The 21925-nt window shown below is 39.2% G+C and overlaps 1 protein-coding gene across 1 annotated transcript; it reads right to left on the reverse strand.

Moving 5' to 3' along the window:
• Positions 1-5539: 5539 nt before the first annotated feature.
• Positions 5540-12487, reverse strand: LOC135463416 (PR domain zinc finger protein 14-like). Its single transcript, XM_064740676.1, has 7 exons — positions 12353-12487; positions 11207-11501; positions 9569-9695; positions 8376-8502; positions 7455-7565; positions 6595-6700; positions 5540-5748 (listed from the first exon to the last, which is right to left on the reverse strand). The coding sequence occupies exons 1-7, from the start codon at positions 12485-12487 to the stop codon at positions 5540-5542; spliced, it is 1110 nt and encodes a 369-aa protein (XP_064596746.1).
• Positions 12488-21925: the final 9438 nt, after the last annotated feature.

Below are 21925 nucleotides of genomic sequence, written 5' to 3' on the forward strand. Positions count from 1 at the left end.
ACCCACTGAAATGAGAGTTAGTATAAAGGCCAAAGAAAACTATGTATAAAACTGCGTTTACCTTACTTTTCAGAACCTTGTCCCATTGACTTCATTAATGTAGTCAAAGGCTTGCATTTTATCTTCTCTGATATTACTAATGCGTTAAAAGTCACTGTTAACCATGATCAGTATGGTTCACAAAATACAAAAGACTCTTATCTTAGATAGCAAAACCAAAGCCAGAGCAAAACCATCTAACCGTTAAATTCCCGCCTCTTGGCATTCCACCTCAGACAGGGTTTTGCCCCATGCAGGTTATAAAACCCAACTTAGAATTTAAGCATTAAATTGTAATGGATGGATCCAACACATTCGATGTCCCACCACCCCTTCTCGTGACAACGTTACTTTGTCCATGCCATTCCCGGTGAAAGCAATTTGAACATTCGGTTGACTTATTTGCAACAATGTTACTGATGATTGGTCAATTGCGTGTTCTTGATTGACAGTTCGGATAGGTCTATTCATTTAGTTAGACAAATTTCAAACCATAAGTAATGCTAGTTTAAGATATAGTTTTCAGTGGTCTTAACCTAACCCTTGCTTCAGATTTTGGTTTTCTTTCACTAGTTTGCATACGTTAGTATAAGCACTGAATATACCCTGAGATACAGTCTAGATATCAACGAGATTTCAGAAACACTATGAAAAGTATGGTCACATGCTATGGATGAATCGTGAAGTATTATGCCACCATATTGTGCGATATTCAAATCAACTGTCAACATTAGTCCCTTTCTTGAAGTTTACCTGTTATGAGTCCATGATACAGGTAGAATTTTTGCCATATAGTTTGTGAGCTTCGCCCGAAATTCCATCAGCTACCAGTGACAATTGCACCCATTACGTACGCGTAGATATATACTTTGTTCCAGAGGGACGATTATTAGTTGTGACGTCATACTACGTAAAAAACAAAAACGATAGCGTCACTATAACTTTCTTATTGAGTATCACTTTGGAACATTTGTTATCGAATATCTTGAGCCCTCGGGCGAGACTTATAATGCTTTGAAGTCTCAAAATAGGTGCCTAAACATACCGGAAAACACCCCAAATGAGACAATATTAAGACCCATATTGTCCAAAACCGTGTTATATAATACTGGACAACCTTGGACGTAATCTTGGTCCAATGTCGTATGACATGGACAGTATAAGTTTTGCCATTTTATTGACAGAGGTGTTTTCAAAAGTGTCAGGTACAATGTATATGTCTTCAGGCTTGGCTCTGTTACTGACTGCCACATATCTGTGCATTAATTGTATTAAAAGGCAGTTAACCAAAAAATGACGTAACATAAAATGAACATAAAGTGACGTTGTCATCACTAAACACGCTGCTGACAACTTTATCTAAAATATACTGACTTTCTACCAAAATCAAATACATTCAAATAACTAAATTTCATTTGATCCACTGAACAGTTTAGCATAATAAATAAGAAATCCATTTTCACCATCTCAATATTTTGACCTAATTAAGTCATCCTCAGGAGAATTCTGCCAAGTGAGGCACATTTTAGCTCACGTTTTAAATCATTTTGTCTCACTTGGTACAATTCTCTTGCTGATGATTTAATTAAAGTCGAAATAGTGAGATCGTCAAGATGAATTTCTTCGTAGGTTCTTCGGTTTTCCAACTATATTTTATCGACGGCTTTAGTGGACCATATTAATAAAAGCACTGGGTGCTGATTACGCCATTAAGTCTTGTAATGCATGGTCAAATTACAGGTCATGTAACAAGAGCTCTTGCAAAAGCTAAACATACAGTTAAAGAAATCCGTGTCACGTCATTTGCCCCCGAGAATATCAAAGTAGTCCAAAAACTTATCTAACAATTCAAAAATGAAAAATACCACCCCCTCCACCCCCACCCCACCCCACCCCCCGCCCACGGTATATACTGTTTTCAGTGATGTGCCTAATATTGATGACATGGTTTATTTCATGTTTTCCTCTTAAATTTAAGTCTTAGAAGTTAAATACTTGAATTGTAACCTAGGTACTTTGAAGCTCATTTATGGTATTAGGTCTAATGATGCCAAACTGGCATGTTTTTATGTTTTCATCTTTTATATTCGCACACAAACAGACTTGTGTGCAGTTTGTTCATGAAATCTGCACCGATTTCCATGTGTTTAGAAAGCTACTCCATTATAATATACGCCGTTTGGACAGAGAAAAAATGCCGGTGGCGTCATTCCACCTTACACCTTCAGTATTGTTCAAAATGCCCAATTTATGGACTTCATAAGGCTTTATTCTGTTAACAAACCTATTCTAAAATTATAGAAGTGCTTCTTGACATAGTTGTCTATGATTTATGAAATGATGATTAAACAAGCTCTACAGGTCATTTGTTTTTAGACACGGATCAAAAAATGCTTAGCGCCTACGATCCGCTAGCAATCGTCACGTTTGTCTAAAATTGGTAAGGCTGAAATAGCGGTCAAACACTTCCATGCATTTGAAACTACAACTGACACCCACAGAAGTCTATAAGATCATCCATATACAAACACATGTATATTCCAACATGGTTGCGGTCGGTTACCTGGCTTTAGACATTTAAACCAAAAAGCCAGTTGTTCACGTTTACAAAATGATTTCGATGTAACACGATGGACACGTGAACAAAAGGTGCTGCTCGCTGATAGTGCACTGTATCGATGAAGGCTTCCTAGTCCTTTGAGCCGCTCCCTACCCTTTCCATCAACCTTTAGAACTATCTGGAGGATATGCATAAATAAAATAAAAAAGCGGCAAAGCGGCACTTTACCTGCGTAACAATATAATAACTCAGAGGGTCACCACTTTGTCATTCAGCTAAAACTGCACACCAATAAAGTTGGGGGTTCAAATCCAGCTCTAAATGGTAAGGCTGTCTCATTAAGTTTGGAAGCTCGTCAGATACCCAGCTGACGGTCGAGGTGCATTCCTGCCATGGCTGAACTCTCAACCCATGAATGGGCTCGTCATTGTTCAGTTTAAATATATTCTTGAACGTGTAGTTAAACAGCAATGTCACACACAAATAAATAAATATGGTGACTCATCATGTCCTTTGAATGCAGTAACAAACCTTATTTATTGGCGAAGTGGATATAGGAATACACAGACTGTATCTTAAATGGAGGCAAATCACGAAAACGTCTTCAACTTGAGTTGTGTCCCTTGGTAATAATGCAAGTCCCACATCTTGTTTAAACTTGCAATTAGAGATTCATTGAAAACGAGCTGTACGTACGCTACACCAAGTTCCAACACTTATTTCTACAAGTAGACATGCACCACAGTAGAGGTGTGAATTTAACTTGAGCGAAGACAATAGTTGCGTTTGTATTTTGCTCAACAGAACGACACAGAGGTCTTTGGCCATGTGGCATCAATGCAATGTACATAGTCTACGGACTGCACATGAGATGTTCACTTTAACACTGATGGCATCCTGACGACTGGAGATTGAGGTCTGTGAAAATAATGTATTCATTTCCAGAGGAGGCAAACTATTGCGTGTACAGTTGATGAATACTAATATTTGGGGGATAAACTGTATACATATATTACTGCCATAAAGAGAAAAGGATATACTTATCAACAATTGGGGAGCATTTCAAATGTTATCTTTACTGTATACATGTATATAATTTTGGCGATGCAAAGGTGAGGTGTGCGGCTCTACTAATGGTGTATCGGTAAGTTAGTTTTTTTAAAAAACAATAAATAGATAATGTTTTTCGAACTGAAAAAAATTCCTGGAAAGTCATGACCTGAACCGTTGTAAACGCGAAATATGCCTTGTTGTTTATGTTCTTATTACCAAATCTTTTATTTCTTCAACATCTGGAGACTTTAATTTGTAAAACTCCAATAAAATGTACGTGACCGAGATACAAATAAAGCTGCATCTCGGAAACATAATCCCTTTCATTTGTTTGTATTGAAACCTGATTCGAATGTAATGGCTTGATAAACACTGAAATGAAGTATTTATCAGATGAAAGACCATTAAACACTATCCAGGAAAAATACGATTTTTTTTCTAACCGAGTAAATTGCATTTAAAAGATATGATGTTATGTTCGTCTGCTGAGGTCCAGAGGTACATGTGTCGATGACGTCATAGCCATATTTTGGCATGAAATAGTTCGATTCAAGGTCCATTTGGTGAATGCAAGTATAGTTCTAAATGCAGATGGAACTTGAATAATGAAATTAACAATCTACGGGAGTCAAGTGGCAAAAAGCTCATCTGACGTCACTGGCCCCCAATATGGTCAGAAAAGGCCAACGCAGAATCAAAACTTTCAAATGCATTTTATTAGGTCGAAAAATATTCTAAGAAAATAAATGAAACCATTTTCCCGGGAAGTATTTAATGATCTTTTATTTGACATATACTCCATGCTAGTGTTTTATTTGCTTTCAAAGAAGAATAAAGCAATAGTATGAAGGAAATTTGTGCCACAAAATGGTACTAAGCACTATTAGTAAAATATTACAGGTCGTCTGAACAGAACTTTTGAAAAACCAGACCAATAATCACAACAAAATGCGGCGATGTATGAGAAATCATAGACACCTCATTTGACCACCATTTTGCAATTGTTCGAATGTAATTATTTTCAATCTTTGTAAATAAAGAGTTTATTTGACCTTGAAATGACCTGAATGTGTGTTGTACTTACATTATATCGCAGTTATTTCGAACACGAGCCGAAACATTAAGGCATGACTAGGTGATAATAATGGGTATTTGGTCGATGTTTAATTAGAAAGTCCTTAAATGAGTGATTCATTTCTTGGGTTAAGTAGTTTATAATTTATTTGGGGGCTAGTCTCACTGGAAGCAAACTAACATTAGGATTTTAGATACATCCTTGTTTACGTAGTAGGTAAATGGAGGTGCTTAATTGAATTCTGCTCAATGCTGTTGTGTATTGGAGCTATGGATTAAGTTTCAACGCAACGAGTTCACGTGTTATATTTCAGAGATCATTTGGGATTCTGTATTAGGACGATAAGGTCCAGTGTTGCACCAATGTCCGTTAGTCGGGCAAAAGATTCGTGTTCTGGAGCAAAACGTACAGGGGCAAGGAGCTCGAGTAGGTCTATTGGGACAATGCGTTGACGTATCAGTCGATGGGTTACCTTGACCTCGTGAATTGTCTGGAGATGTCTGGTGTCTTCAGCATGATACTTCAGTGACAGATACGGTTTGACGGCATGAACTTGCCCTGTCACAAGAACACATAGTTTTGTATACACACATAATTCCTCCTCATCTTAAGACTGAAAAAAAACATACATACATACATACACATACATGTACACATACATACATACATACATACATACACACATACATACGTACATACACACATACACACATACATATTCATTTTATGAGATCTTTATTTGTGTGGATTATACATACATGTTTTATTTATTTACATATTAACAATTCCTTCGTTAATCATCACTGCAATCATCACTCGTCAACGTTTATAAAGTCATCCTCAGCTTGACCAGATTCTGATCTATTATTCTGTTTCGCCATGGAATCTACAGATATTCCAGGCGAGATGCAGTCCCGGGTTAGCTCCCCTGGAGAAGTTATACTTTCTTGATATATGCGCCTAGTTGTCTGCTCTTCATCTCTGATCACGTCTGCAACTCCCTTATTACGTGGAAATTGGTCTGTCCAAGAGACAAAATAATTGAGTAAATATTGGTAAAATCATTTCAGGTCTACTAAGTGTTGAATCTTACCTACGATTGTACATGTAGGTCAAAAGATGTATTCTTGTCGCCTGCTTGTCTATTATGAAACCTATATTATCTAACCATCCGTATGCAGTAAGAGAGACGTGCATAACATGCACGTGCAAATGCTCTTATTGCGAAAGTTGATTTATAATGCCATACGCATTAATTTTCACCATTGAACTGTGGCCTAGTTTAGGGCGAAACCCAGAATGCCAAATATAAGTTAGCCTACACACCACATTACGCCGGTCAAACCGCAAAGTTGAGGTGTTGTTCAATAGAAAAGGTATTCTATATGAATGAGTCAGAGCTCCTAAAATTCAATGTCTTTTATTAATTATCTGCAAGTGACCGTGAGATATTTGATGGAGTACAAACTTAATTGCACACAATATAGTGGAAAACTAGTGGAAGTGGTTGAATGTGCGAATGGCAACTTTCCTGATAATAAATATTTCCACAGTATATCCCTCATAGAGGCTTCTGTGGCCTTTCTCGGCCACTGTTCGAAACAAAATCACTCAGAGCGATTGATTTAGACCAATCTGGAAAGTGGCTTGATTTTGTTGGCATAGAGTATTTCCAAGAAACATCAAGAATGGCCATTGACATTTTACTAAAAGGGATAACTGAACAGAACATTTCATAAGATTTTAACACAAATGTAATTGGCGTCTTAGGCTGCTCATTCACTTGAGTCATTAAAACATCTGATTTCCAAACAGTCAGATCCACCTTAAATTTTCTACAGAGTAAAACTTTGCAAATTACAGCTACCATTTAGCTGGAACACGTCTGGAACCCTTCCGAATTGCGCATGCGTTCTCCTCACGTGACTGTCATGGGCGGCGTGCGAAGCAAACGCTTTGCCACAAAATTTACACTGTAACAAGGAAGAAAACGGTAATAAATTATAGCTATTAGTATGGGAAATTTATTAAAATTATTACAAAACAATACGTACTTTTCCCCTGAAACCATCATATGTCTTTTGCTTAGGACGTGTATGAATAAGGAGTGCTGGAGAATGAATCTGCCGTCGTGATTTTTCTCGTGGTGGGTAAATGCAATAGTTCATGTATGCCACCCACATATTTAAAGTGGCGATATGAATGGAAAAGTTTTGTCTCATGTCAAAAAATCCAACTAAAATGAAGCATATTCCAGATGAGAGACAGATATGGAAACAATGTCCAGGAAAGTCTATATATTCGGATTAGAAGTAGCATGTTTTTAAATATCAGATTCCACAGCGGTCTACTGGGATCAAGTACATGTAGCTGTCAACGACGCTACATCTGTAGTTTTTTCCTTGAAATATTTCGTTTCTGGTCCAGTTGCTGAACACATTTATAATTCTATGTGTATGCATTCTGAATGCAGAAGGACAGCAGCTTATGCGCCTTAGGTGGTAAAAAGCTGATGTGAAGTTACTAGTGGCAATATGGCATCGTAGAACCCATTGTTTCAAATGCAATTTATATCGAGCTACCTTCCTGGATTGTAGTTTTTATGGCCTTTCACCTGATGTGTGTATGATATTCATCTAGTATTTACATTTGTCTTTTAAAATGGATTTATGTGCGCATAGCGGGTGCCTTGACGCTGAGCGACCAGAAACCCGATTATACATGTACCTTGAATGGTTTTTCCCCGGAATGTTGACGAATGTGAGTCCTCAGGATGCTGGAAGCCGTGAAGGATTTACCACAGAACACACACTTATACGGCCTCTCTCCATTGTGAACCTGTCAACAGACAACAATGTAATATAAAACACGAACAGCATAGAGAGTAAAACCAGAGCAGTGACGATATTGTGACAGTTGACAAATGATCACACATATGCGGTAAATTACGACCTCATGTCAAGTTACCATTGTTTTATTCTAACTGTTCATGTAAATGATGTGACATTAATCGTAATTTACTGGTCGTCACTGGTCTACAATTACTCAAGCTGCTATGTAGTCATCATATTTCCCAATACTTACATGAAAACAATCCAAAGGGACCAGGCTTCGAGGAAGCTTACTACACCAGCGGAATTTTGCTATTTTTCAGGAATACAGTATAACAATATAACAGCAGTGTTTTCGCTATTTGGAATTACGTTTCCTCAGTTTGAAAGCAGCGACATCATGAACAGTCACCTTGTCTCCAGCCGTGCATGTCAACCAACTAGAACATTTAGTGAGAGGCTTCTGCATGGTCCATTGAGCCGCGCTGGTTCGTTAACCACCTCTGCCACGGAGGCCTCCAGAACATTTGGCCTTCGACGTATAAATTAAATATTCTTTATGGTACACACTGGGGAAAAATGAGTCACAACTAAATAACTGCAACTGCATGATACAACCATTATATAATGACGCATCTTTGCACTCATCTCTTGTCACATAACTTATGTGAATCAATGATTATGGCGTTAAAATCAAAAAGTTACTCATTTCACACAGTTGAATAAGTGGACTTACTCGTTACTCCCGTTTCCTCATCTTATTTCTCAGTGTAAATATAATCAACGATATGATTTTACTTTCATTAAATGTCCTTACCCGCATATGCTTGTTTAAGCTGGACGACTGGGAGAAAGTCTTCTGGCACACGTGGCAACTGTGTGGTCGATGTTTTTCGTGAACGTGTAACACGTGGATACGAAGCCGGTCACGTTTTTCAAAAGATCTGCAGTACGAATGTTTTAGTCCACAAAATACATAACATAACTATGGGAATTTGATATCCGTGACAACCTCGCCAGAGCCACGGGATTCTGCGAGTGGAAGTAACTGATTTCGTGAATGTCTGTTGGCTTACACTTAATTTGCATGGTGGACATACCCACCTTCTCAATATCATTTACTTTGACCCTTATCTACCAAGGGATTTCAACATAAGGGATAAAGAAAATTGATGATATCTTTCCCCGTATCAGTTCATTTATGTAGGACAGCATGTATCTGATCACCACAGCCCTGTAAAACCGAGTACAATGGTAAATGGCAGACCCTTCAAAAATCTGTTACCAAGTCTCGAAGAATCCCGTGGCTTTTCGGAAAATTTCTGCGGGACAAATATCGCTCAACTTTCTTTTTTGGTACAAGTTATAACACTACTTTAAACCAAATAAACCACCAAATGCAACATTATTATCTGCAGCGAGACAACTTCAACTCTTTCTATAAAGGTATGTCTGTTCAATAACAACATGTCTGAAATGAGGAATCTAGATATGTATGTATATTATTTATCTCTCAAATACGGAAACTAAAGTGTTCAATATACGACCAGTTCAGGCAACCTAGGTGATGTATAAGCACCCATGGTTATTACATGAACATGGTGCTTTCATGAACAGTTGCAATCAAAGCGCTACCGACATACCTATTTTTGTACACAACCTATTTAGAAATTATTCACGGTGTACAAGTTTTAAAATTCATTTGGATGTTACCTGTAGAATATCGACGGCATCTTCCTATCACTGAAAAGTGACTACTCCTTCGTTACATAAAACCACCTTTGTTTTTCATAATCCTTTTGGAAATGGTGTTTAAGGTTGTTATGGAAATGGGTCTTGGGGGTATCTACTGCTAGGCCCTATGGTATACAAGTGGTTTACGATATGTCGGACTTAACAATGAGATTCGAACCCATGGACTCATGGCTTTAAATTGTAAGCAAGCGCTATTTCACCTATGTAAAATACGACAAATTTCTATTATTTAGCCGATTGTCAAGCGATAATTACCTTGGACAAAGGTCACAAGGGAACTTGCGGTTGCCACTGTCCACACATCGAGTGTACTTAAGGTGTTTGTCACGATAGTAGTTGTAAGCAAACATTCTTCCACATCTGTCACATTGATATCCCTGGTCTGAAACATCAACAGAAAGATGGACGCCTTCGGACATATGTCACACTGATATCCCTAATATGATTTATTAATTTGTTAATTTGATTAGTCTTTAACGCGCTACTCAGGAATATTTCACTTATAAGACTGCGGCCAGAATTATGGTGGGAGGAAACCGGACAGAGCCCGGAGGAACCTACGATCATCCGCAGGTTGCTGCCAGACTTTCGAACACAAGGCCAGAGAGAAAGCCAGCAGGAGCTGGACTTAAACTCACAGCGATCGCATTGGTGAAAGGCTCCTGGGTCATTGCGCAGCACTCCCTAATATGAAACAAAAATAAAAAGATTACCACCTTCGGGTCTGCCAAAGTGATATCCCTGGTCTGAAACAAGAATAGACAGACAAACACCTTCAAATATCTGCCACAATGATATGCCTGATCTTAACACAACAACATATAGATGAACACCTTAGGACATCTGTCACACTGTTTTCTCTGGTCTGAAACAATAACAGAAAATTGAAAATCTTCCCAAGTTTTCCCCATTGGTATCCCTGAACACTACCAAGATGAAAATCGTCCCACAATGATAGCTTGGTTGGGAACAAGAATAAAAAGAAAGATGAACATTTTCCACCATCTGCTACAGTGATATCAATTCTGATGGGCGATGGCTTACATATAATGGCGTCAGTTTGTCATTGAACAATAATTCATTAGGGGAACTCTTATTGGTTACAGGTGATAAAAAAAACTGTTAGAAGAGGTGGCATTATACAGACACGTTGTCGACCATGCGCACCATCACGAGTTATGTCCCTTTGATAGAGTAAAATTTCATAACTCCTGTTTCTAAAGCATATACCCTTGCAGAACAGCAAGTTATAAATTCATCTGGAAATAATTCAAGTAGGCCGATAAGGAAACAAAATTAAAATGGCAATGCATTCATTTAAAAAAAAGTGAAATGAAATTTAGCTGTTCACTTGGCAAACATGTGAAAGAAAATGACATCTTTCTGGGCCCTCTTTCTTCGTGAATTATTTTTTCGTAATGTTTCTCGTAAATGACGTCGCCTTACAGCACTACAACCTAGACAACGTCTTATACGAAGACGCCTCTATTACATAAGGATAGACAAACACAATTTTTACTTGTAATCAAGGGCCGATAACTCCTGTGTTCTCGGATCATTTCACGAAAATGTCAATGGGTGTATTGAAAGAATGACGTTGAAGATGAAGGGAACTGAGATGAACATTGAAGATGGTTTTCTGCAATATAATTGTGTGACGGAAATTTAAGAGATCTGTCAGGTACCTGGTGAATAACGGTTGTTTTATTAAGGCCACTAGGAATTCTGATAAACTTTTTATAAGCCTTGATGTCGCTGTTTATTTATTTATTTACTTATTATATGGGCATCTTATTTATCTTTACCTTATTGTATGGGAATTCCTTAAGTCCGGTTGAAAACAAAAATCAAACAAGGAAAAAATAAATTAAGAAGGAAATAATAATTACACACCGCTTGACTTTTCTTTTCTGCTCTCTTGATGCATCAGTTTCATATCGCCTTTTTCATTGGTCAACTTCAATCCTGTTGGGATCCCGAGATAAAGGTCATAGTCTGTTCCGTACCACACCAAAAGTTCCTTGCTGGGTTCAATGACGTCACACACTTCGTAAAAAATCTGACCGTCGTGTTGCGTCACCACGAGATTCTGTTCCTGTCTCGTGCGCGCGCACCTGACGTACGTCATCCAGTTTGCGCACGCCCCTCGGCCGTCGATGAAATGACTGAGCTGCCCATTGATGAACACCTGTGACGAGAGATGGAGACGAGTTCCTCGAATCATATGTACAAATGCATATCGATAATATATGCTAATACACTGAAGATACCTTAACCAATTGATCAGAAAATGAAAGCTTTAACTATTGAGGTTCTGTGTTCGAATCCTTTTCTCACCAAGGGAATTCAATCGGCTTTCCTCTGTCCAAAAAAAATCGTGTATATAGGACAATATTTGAATCTTCTCTAAAAGTTAGAATATTTCAAGCCATCCGTACACAAGAAATAAGCTCAACACTTTCTTCCAGTTTTAGGTTATGATCACATCTTTTTCAGATTTATCTGTTCTTCGTTATTCTCTTTTGATTCTTCTCTGACAACTAGTTTTCCAGTTTAAATTCTTCTATTCATCCTGAAAATGTCAAAATTCATCTTCTGTTTCTCTGTTTCTCTGTTTTTAAAGTTTTATTTCATTCTCAGCGTTAAGTGCATAACTGCACATGTGCAACCGCCTTCTTTTGTTCATTTAGCACATAATCCACAAGGCGGGAATATTTGGCTTTCCTCGCTGGCACTTATCGTGAAAACTTGACGATAATAAACGGCCTATGACGGCTCGTATGACTGTTTGTGTAGTCTATCATTCGTTGAAGACAAGTTGTCCTCCATCATTATGATACCCGGATGTACCAAGGACGTTCATGGCATTTATTTAAAAGATGACGTCATATATCAGAAAATTACCATTCAAATGACTTCATTGTCTCAATCTCAATATATGGAAAGCTAACAAACAAATTCATTTGAAATATAGGTGCATGCGTCAGAGTTAAAAATAGTGACGACTTGTATTTCCTCGAATATCCATAATTTTTTTACCTCCCACATTCGGGAATTATCGTCCTTGGATTTGACTTCACTGAGGTACACTTTCTTCCCTGTATATGGGCCGAATCGAACTCCACACTCCAGCCGAATCGTTGAAAACACGCCGTGAGTGGAATGCGCAGGCATCTTTCCGGGGGAGAATTTTACTTGAACACCAGTACCTGAATAGTAATGGTGAAATTGGAATGTTCAGAGGCACAAACACAGCCATAGTCACATGTATATGTAAAGTTTTACAATGGTTTGTGCTTGATTAGTATGGGTTACTATGGTTATTAGTAACATATACAAGCGTAATGAGAGGGGGGAACTACCTGCCTTTGGCACGTTACTAGGGAAGTTTTCTGACACGTGACAATCACGATAAAAGGAAGTGGTCGCCATTCAACTTTATGTAAGATGACACAAGAGAGCTACAGCGCCAATCGCTTCTAGCCTTCGATTTGGGAGGCAGTAGATCCAGGAACAATCCTAGGTCGAGTCACACCTAAGACTTTAATAAAAAGATGAAGTTGTAACTTCCTCGCTTGGCGTTCAGCATGAAGGGGATAGTGCAATGACTGGTCGACCCGTATCAGTATAATGGCTCGGGCGGGGTCTTACTTGCCTTCGGTATTGCGTCTCCGTGAAGCAGCACTAGATTAAAGAGTGGTGGAAATCCGTCCTGCAACAAGGAGGCATTACATGTACTCTAAGGATTCCTTTGTCGTCATATGACTGAAAAATTGTTAAGTGCGTAAGTAAACCCCAAGCACTCACTCACTCTTCTCAACTAAATTAAGATTCATTCGTAAATTTAGCTGAGAGCTGAGTTGATATATCCATTTTTTCATCTCAAAAAAGTTTCTGCGTGTCTTTATTCACATTAAACGGCTTGGACAAGGCCAGTGGCAAGATTGGAGAATATGACGTGTAAGTCTGTGCTTCATATGTAGGAATGTCCACTAGTAACCTGCCTAAAGGTCAAAGGTTTACCCTGGGCATAAAACTGACAACGTTATGCAGATAAGTTTATTAAGCATACCTGTCGGTATTTGCTGAGCTGGGCACCTAAGTGTTTTGGACACCTCTTGACTTCTGAACACTGATGAGATGGTATCTGAATGCCCTTAAAAATTAGCATTATACATTACACATTGTCTGTGAAACAAGCTGAATCATTGACTGCATGAACCATCAACAATGACACAGGGGATAGATATATAAGCTTTCGTGAATAATTAACACTGTAATTCAGCAATCACACAAGATCTGTACATGGAAATAGGTAGAAACAGTGCCGCGCTTGGATTAATACGTAGAGATTTAAAACATCCATATTCTCGGAAAAAGGAGGAAGTGTCAGATCTAACAAATACAATATGAAACGAAGGTAGCTATCTGTAACTGGATTTGAACTTCATGGCAACATGCATTTTTAGCTGTTGCTGTGCACGGCGTACTTATTACTTATCCCTGATTGTGGTGTGCTTTATTGAAATGCGCTTGCATCACAGCTTGTGTTTGCGCATCGGTATTTTCTTGCTGTTTCTTGCAGGTTTTTAAATGGAGCGCGCTCTGACGTTCGTTTGGGGCTATCCTTGCCCGAACAAAACTTTGCCAAACCTAACGTCAGACCAATCTCGGACTGTTCAGGTCTCATCTACACGCCTGCCATAATTTATTTTCTTAATATTAAGCTGCACGTGTTCTACGCCGTGCTGAAGAATTTTACACTATTACGTGACGGTGGCCAGGTTTATTGGCGCGGAACAAACTGGAGCCCCCGGCGTAAATGTGAACTACCAGCCTCCGAGAGGTGTCTGACAAACTTCCCCTTGAGTTAAGGCCGCAGCCAAAACAACAGTGCGACCTCAGTGGTCAAGGAGCATGCTGTCGGGCAGACCGGAGTAGGGAAATCCGTTGCTTGTATGTGGGATTCGGGGCTTTATGTCGACATATCGATGTGCACTATATAGAAGCGAATTACCAAGCATTCTTCTCCGTTTACATTACAGACAGGCCATAAGAACAGAGTACAACCTAGGGTGGGGGTGTATGCATAATAGTGCCCCTTCATGCTTACCTATTGTGTAACATTACAAAATGTTAATTGTTTACCAGCACTAAATGAACGTTGGTTTGTCCTTTCGGAACAAACTATCTAACATTCCAGGCTAGCCTGGATTGCAAAGTGTGTTGGAGTGGATAGGCCAGAATAATTGTAATTGTAATTCTTTATTTGTTTACTGAGGATTTCCCACAGCTCTGTAGTCACGAGGGGATCTCCTCAACATAAAAGCAACGTATATACGTAAAACAACATAGAAAACAAATAGAAGAAATGACATGAACATGTACATGAATAAGGTGAAGGGACATCGTTTTGGGGAACTGGCCTTGAGATTATTTTTGACCTGGAACGTCCTTATGTTGGTTGACGGCTGGTATGCGAATGTGTGTTTCCACACATAGATCGAGACGTAGGCGAAGATTTAACGGACTGCTGTGTTAGATAGTTATGTAAAGAAAGATTTTCTGGCTCCTCCAGACTGTCCCCTTTTCTTTAGGCCCCTCCAGGCGGGCGAAAACTACCAGACTACGGAAGCCCTCACGGACGCTTTACGTTATTAGCTTTCTCAGCTACCTGGGGAAGAGAGCTTTGCATATGTGTCGTCTTTGTGTTGTGCACAGTGGAATTATGCGATCAACCGTCTTCAGTATACCCGAAACATTTTATGACGAAACCCCTTGTCTAACCCCCAGGGGCTGGTCCTACTAAGTTGTCGTAACACTACGCCATGTGTATTTAACCTACTGATGTACGTCTTCACTGAAGGTTATCCGCGCTCATTGATTTCCCTTAACACGTAGCACATTTGTCAGCTTCAGCTCCAGATATACATATACCCTCACTCTCGAGTTACCATGCCATACCACCACCCGTTATAGCCTGGATTGCATTGTGTGGTGTTGTGAATGGATGGACCAACATAAGACAAGGGGGGCATTGGGGCTTAGGCGAAGATTTAGCGGACCGCTGGGCCTTGACATGAATGTGTACAGAAGGGATCTCTGGTTCCTCCCTTGCTTAATAATCAAACAAGCGACAATTAGAAGGGGTGCAGCTGAGGGTGTGCATGTATGCATACAGATTGTCCACTTTCTTGAGACAATGTTAACTGTTTACTAGCACTTAATGCTGAAGGCTCTCATTTAGGTGTTGTTTACGTCATCGGTTTGTGCAGTCAGGTAAAGTCCAGGGGCCGATTCCACAAAGCTTTTTCTAACTAAAGTCAAAATTTAAAACCTGTTCACAACCCATAGTGTGCGGTACCGGGAAATGAAATTTATACACATTTGTCCTCTGATCACATTTATAAGGTGGTCAAAATTTTAATTTATGCAGCCCCAAAATCAGCTCTAATATCCCATTAAAATTTTTTTACTTAAGTCAGAAATGGATTGTGAAATCGGCCCCAGCTGTTTTATGCTAAAACTGGTGGATATCCACACATCCATAAAGCCTGCTCCCAAGAAATAAGTGAACGGGACAATATGGGTTTCGGCGCGTTATAGATGGACTAGCATGCCTAGTAATCAACTGCGATGTGACATATTTTCATCTTCCAGAATGGTAAGTTAATACCCTGTGTTCAGAGAAGGTATTGGACAGCTGTGTTCAGAAAGCGTGTTGAATACAATGTTTGGAAATTGGGTTGAGAAAGGATGTAGGTACCTTCTGAACACACTTTCCAAAAGAGTGTTGCCAACCGGTGTTCTGAAACGGTGTTATACTTATTTATTTATTTGGGGTTTTATGCTGTACTGGAGAATATTTCACTTATACGACAGTCAGCGACCAGCATTACGGTAGGAGGAAACAGCCAGGGCCCGGGGGAACCCACAACCCACGTGCACCCGCTAACAAAACTTCCAAAGTACAAACGGAGAACTTGAACTCACAGCAGATCGCATTGGTGGGAGGCTCCTGGAGTTCTGTGTAAGCATGCTTACCACTCAGCCATTGAGTCCCCAGTCTGGGAAAGGGGGCGTATGTCTACTTTGAGTACCATTTCTTTTTAGCTCGAACACTGTCTAAAAGCCCCGCGCACACGGACAACATTTGTTATCGAAAATGAGATTTCTTGATCCGGACAAGAGAAAAATCCTCAGAATATACTTGAGTCTGGAACATTTGATCCAAAGGTTCGGCTTGTTTAATTTTGGGCAACAAAAATCCAGAAACAAATGAGCCGGGCACAAGATTTCGCTCGCGTGCGAGCAATATGGAACTTGTGGGATTATTGTCTTCTGCATCAACCATTCAGCGTCTAGGGAAATATCATGTGAGTACATAAAACATGGAGGCTACTTCCGAAGTGACACAGCTTGTTAGGGTCACATGACCTTGAGCGTATGTCATGTAACCGACTTTCCTCGTTGGAATCTTCCAAAATGGACAACAAATGTTGCCCGTGTGCGGGAAATGATATTCTGGATCATTTGGAACCGGAATCTGAAAATCGTATTTTGGCAACAAATGTTGTCCCTGATGTGCGCTAGGCTTAATCCTTTAATTTAATATTTATGTTGTCCATCAATATCAGTTTTACTTATATAACATACACAAATGAGTGATAAAGGTAAAAAAGATAGGTAACTAGATAAAGTAAAGAAAATTACTTACCACTACCTAATTCTGCGAGATGCGGTAATTTGTCATACCCCTCTCTTGACAGAGGATAATCTCTGCCGTAGAGGACGAGATTCACGTCCGCTTGCGTGAAGGTTATTGCTGAGTCCAATGAATGATTAGGGGGAAAACTATCTACCTGATCTGTATACCGCTCTCTCTGAGATCCGCTTGCGCCATTATTCATACGAGCGAATGGAAAGGATCTCTGACTGGATCCTAACCCCTGATGGGGCACACTTCCGCAGCTACGTTTGCTTGGGACTACTTTCCATAGCGGAGGAAATGATGACCTTATTGGCGGTGAGAAGACAACAGGTCTGTTCGTTATTCGATGGTCGTAGTTTACTGCAGGTGACCCGGTACTCATTGTGCCCTATCACAATTGATCTCAAGACTATGGGGTCAGCAAGGAATAGAAACTGTAACAAGCAAATAAGCCTACATGTTTGTTATGTCAAAAGTTATGCAACAGTAAAATAAAATACTTACGTAGACCTATGAAACGGTCATTTGAAATTAAAAAGACGTACATACAAGGACTTTCGGTACATAATAACGAATAACCCAAACTTTTCTTGAAGGCGTAAAAGTACTTTTGCCTAGTTCCGATTAGTCTTTGATCTGACTGATATAACAGTATATTTATAGTCCATAGTTTCAAATCACAACACTTAGTATGAACTTTATTATCTGTAAAATCTTTTGTTTGATTGGTATTTAGCACCTTACTCCAGATCTTTTCACTTTTACCATGTTTAATCGCGGTCAGTCGCCATAGTTACATTGCATGTCATATTTTTACCTTAGGGACGGCAGAGAAATTATCTTCGTTTATCGTGAAAATTAGATAGGACTTACTGTAAAAAAAAGCCTGCTAACAATGATTTAAAAAGTAAAGGGAAAACAACAAAATCGTGTACTCTTTTACGAAGCGCAGATATATTTGAATTGAAAGTAACGATATTGGGTCAAAACTACACCTATCATCTGACCTGAAGAAGACAGAACGTTGAAAATTTAACCTCTTAGGCACAGGGTCATTGCTAATTCATTTGCCTTAACGGTTGGACTATCCAAACCGACGAGATCACAAACTCCAATCCAGCTCTCGCTAGTTTAGCCAAATCCTTTTGAAGAACCACTCAAACTGTATCTAAAATACATTATTAATTAGACCCACTAGAAGAGAAATCAAGTATTTCAGTGCTAAGTAGACGTTCTGGTTGTTTCTAACCACCTGGGATTCACATACAGAATAGCCTTCATAAATAGGCCTCTTAGTACGCATTGCCTAACGCGCTTCACAATGAGTTCATCAAAAAGCCAAACACAATCAACAGGGTCCGTCTCAAAATTCGAATATTTAAATGCACTTAATTCTATTCGAGAACATTTTGCAAGATATCTTTAGATAAATTTGTCAGTGGTTTTTGTGATTCTTTTCTCTTGTCTTTTGATTATTAAGATCTGGTCGGTGATATTTTGAAACTCTCAAAACGCAGATACATTGTGTGGCTTTGAAATATATGTAAATGGCGTGATAATAATTCGGGATCAGGAATTTACATAATATAAATTTTCATTCAAAAGCTACATGTATTTATACTTAGGTTTATACTTACCTTTCACAATTGATTTCACCCTAGTCGCATCAGTAAGACTCGTCATGCGCGAGAGACAGACTGTAGTCAAGTGGCAACAAAGTAACCCTTAATAACGTATCGCTATCATTTATGCGATATTGCGATGTTACTCATCTGAACTCAGCTCCTGTCGCGTTCACCTTCAACAGCAATGTTTTCAAAGGCAACGATTCCAATGGATTCCTCCTGCTACGAGGAGGTTGTGACAAAGACGTAAGGGAGTTCGGGATTGGTTGAAAAAAGCATCTGTCTATCGAAGTGTTAAAAAAAACAGTATAACATGATGAAAAGTTTAATTAAATTCTTCTACGAGAATGTTGCGATGTGTTTAAAGCGAGAGACCTAACGGAAGTGGATAAGGGATGAGCAAACAGCGAGGATTTGCTCATAGGCTTCCAAACGAGCGGCGGTAACGTAAGATAGCGTCACTTCGCTGGCGCTTGCACTGAGGCCGTTTTTGTTGTGGTCACGTCATGGAGGCGTCAAATGTATAATCCTACCAATCAGACATTAACTAAGGAGGCCTTATCGCATACTGCCGGGAGGAAATTGATGTTTAAATGGTGTTTAGAGATCGTCGGTCAACTCTCATCAACGCCCCCTCCTCTGTAACGGCCTAAGAGTTCGTCTCTATTCATTCCAGTGGGGTCGTATTACGACCCTGCTGGCCGCCATTTGCTGCCCGTCACTAAATCCCCTAACAGCACGCCCGGTCAACATAGCACTTAACTCATGGGGGTCAGATCAAATCCCCACCCTAAGGAAGTATCCATTATTAGTGACGAAATCTCTCGGGGTAAAACACCACTTAGCAAACAGAGAGCACGCACGACCCGTAGGCTTACTTCGTTGAAGTGGCAAAAGTGGCAGAAAACACATTTCCACAGATAATTGAATAATAAGATGTCTGTATTGATTAGCGATCAGATTTTATTTACTAAATGCGCTGCTCTGGGGGTTTTAGATCCAGCTGAAGGACACGTACAAAGGAAGGTCCTTAATTCTACCACTGCGCGTCACTATCGATCTATATCTATCAGTACGTCATTCTCCTAATTGTCAGCCTGTATTAAAAATATTTTACCAACGTTATTTGGGGTTCACATTTTCTCGGACAGCACAGACGTATGACGTACTGTTAGCGATTGTATTCAGATTCATAACACGAGAATCTGTTTTATACCCAAAAGGTGTAACTGCCAAGTGATTTTAATGTAGTCTGTTTACTTAAACCAATTTCCGAACGACATCCGTCAATCTGCACTATGGTGGGGGGAAAGCGGGGGAAAGCCACAGCCATCCGCAGATTACTGCAGACATTCCCACGTACGACCGGAGAAATTGCCAATATGAGATGGACTTGAACTATCACCGATCACATTGATGAGAGCCGACTAAAGTAGTTTGTGCATTTAACATGCCGCTTTTCAAAAAACAATGACCTGTAGCTGTTAACGTCGCTCTGAAGCAATAAATTGGGTGATCATGTTAAATATTAAAATGTGATCATTCTCCGTCATACACGGAGTGTGGTTTTATACACCTCCATAAAACAGTATCAAACCAATTACTTTGACAACTAATACCATTTACCAGGTATATATAGGCATGCTTCATGAACACTATAACAACTGGTAATGTTGCAAAACAAATAAAGCCTATCCACATACACCGGCAGCATTGATTGTGAATGATGTGAACAATATGCAATGAATTCATGGTAATAGGCGTCAGAGCCTATATATATATATATATATATATATATATATATATATATATATATATATATATATATGTATATATATATATATATATATATATATATATATATATATATATACATAAATTTATTTGCTTATTTATTTGATTGGTGTTTTACGCCGTACTCAAGAATATTTCACTTATACGACAGCGGCCAGCATTATGGTGGGAGGAAACCGGGCAGAGCCCAGGGGAAACCCACGACCATCCGCAGGTTGGTGATAAACCATCCCACTTACGGCCGGAGAAGAAGCCAGCAGGAGCTGGACTTGAACTCACAGCGACCGCATTGGTGAGAGGCTTCTGGGTTATATATATATAAAGGTTTAGTCACGAAACGTATATATATACGTACAACTGTGGACAGTATGCATCAAGGGATTTTGTAAAATAGTTTGCAACATGTTTTCACTTAAGTTAAGTTGTCTAGAATATGATTAGCTGAAGTAGACTAAGTGGGGGAGTCATAACAAAAGTTATTGACAAGAATTCGATTCGATTCAGTATCAGTCAATTCGATTCAGTGTTTCAGAACACATAGTATTTTGTCCACATTGTATAGTTTAACTAATTTCAGTCATTTTTTTTCAATTCCTATTAAAATCTTTCAGAAAAAAAAAGAAGAAGAAGAAAAACCACACACCCCCCAAAGAAACGCACAAAATAAAACGAAGATTATGCATTGTGTTTACAGCTTTACAACGGTAGATAAAATATTAAGCATTTAACAGAAGGACTTAACAGCTTTGGTAGATGCTTTTTAGCACACCAGTATAACCTATCGCCAGAATTCATTCATTCTGCACCCGCTATTGTGGTAATACACTGGAAAAAAAACACTTCAGTTCCAATCAACTTGATTTATAACGTGATATTATAACGTAAAGTCCAAGGCGAAATTTTGAATAGTAAATTAACACGTTTAGTGTACAAGGGAGAAAGAAAAGGGTTTTTTTCTCGCTCTAACGGTAGGCTAACCACTGACCATTTATTCCAATGATCGATCACGTTTTCACAAAATGCTACAATGGTAGTAAAAGGCAGACAGTATAGAGAACAACACCACAGAAGAGACGACAGTGTGATACAGTCGTGACCAGTACTGATGGATCCCGGCCACTTGTCATTTTACCTCAGTTAGGGTTTCATTTCAACTGTTCATGTATATGGCACCATGGCTTAAGGTACAAAAAAAATGCAGTGACGATGGTCGCAGATTATTGGACTGCTATAGCCCGGAATTACTTAAAATGCTTTTTGTGTCTTCACATTTAGGTATATATTCACTTCTACGACTGGTACAATTGCATCAGTTCACATACATGCATAGACAGCTATTGTTATGACCTCAAGTCTCAACACCATTGAGGTCGCTGTGAGTTCAAGCCCAGCTCATGCTGGCCTTCTCTCCGGCCGTACGTGGGAAGGTCTGCCAGCAACTTGCGGATGCTCGTGGATTTCCCCCGGGCTCTGCCCGGTTTC

Source organism: Liolophura sinensis, chromosome 3 (assembly GCF_032854445.1).
Source record: "Liolophura sinensis isolate JHLJ2023 chromosome 3, CUHK_Ljap_v2, whole genome shotgun sequence".
Lineage (NCBI taxonomy): Eukaryota > Metazoa > Mollusca > Polyplacophora > Chitonida > Chitonidae > Liolophura > Liolophura sinensis.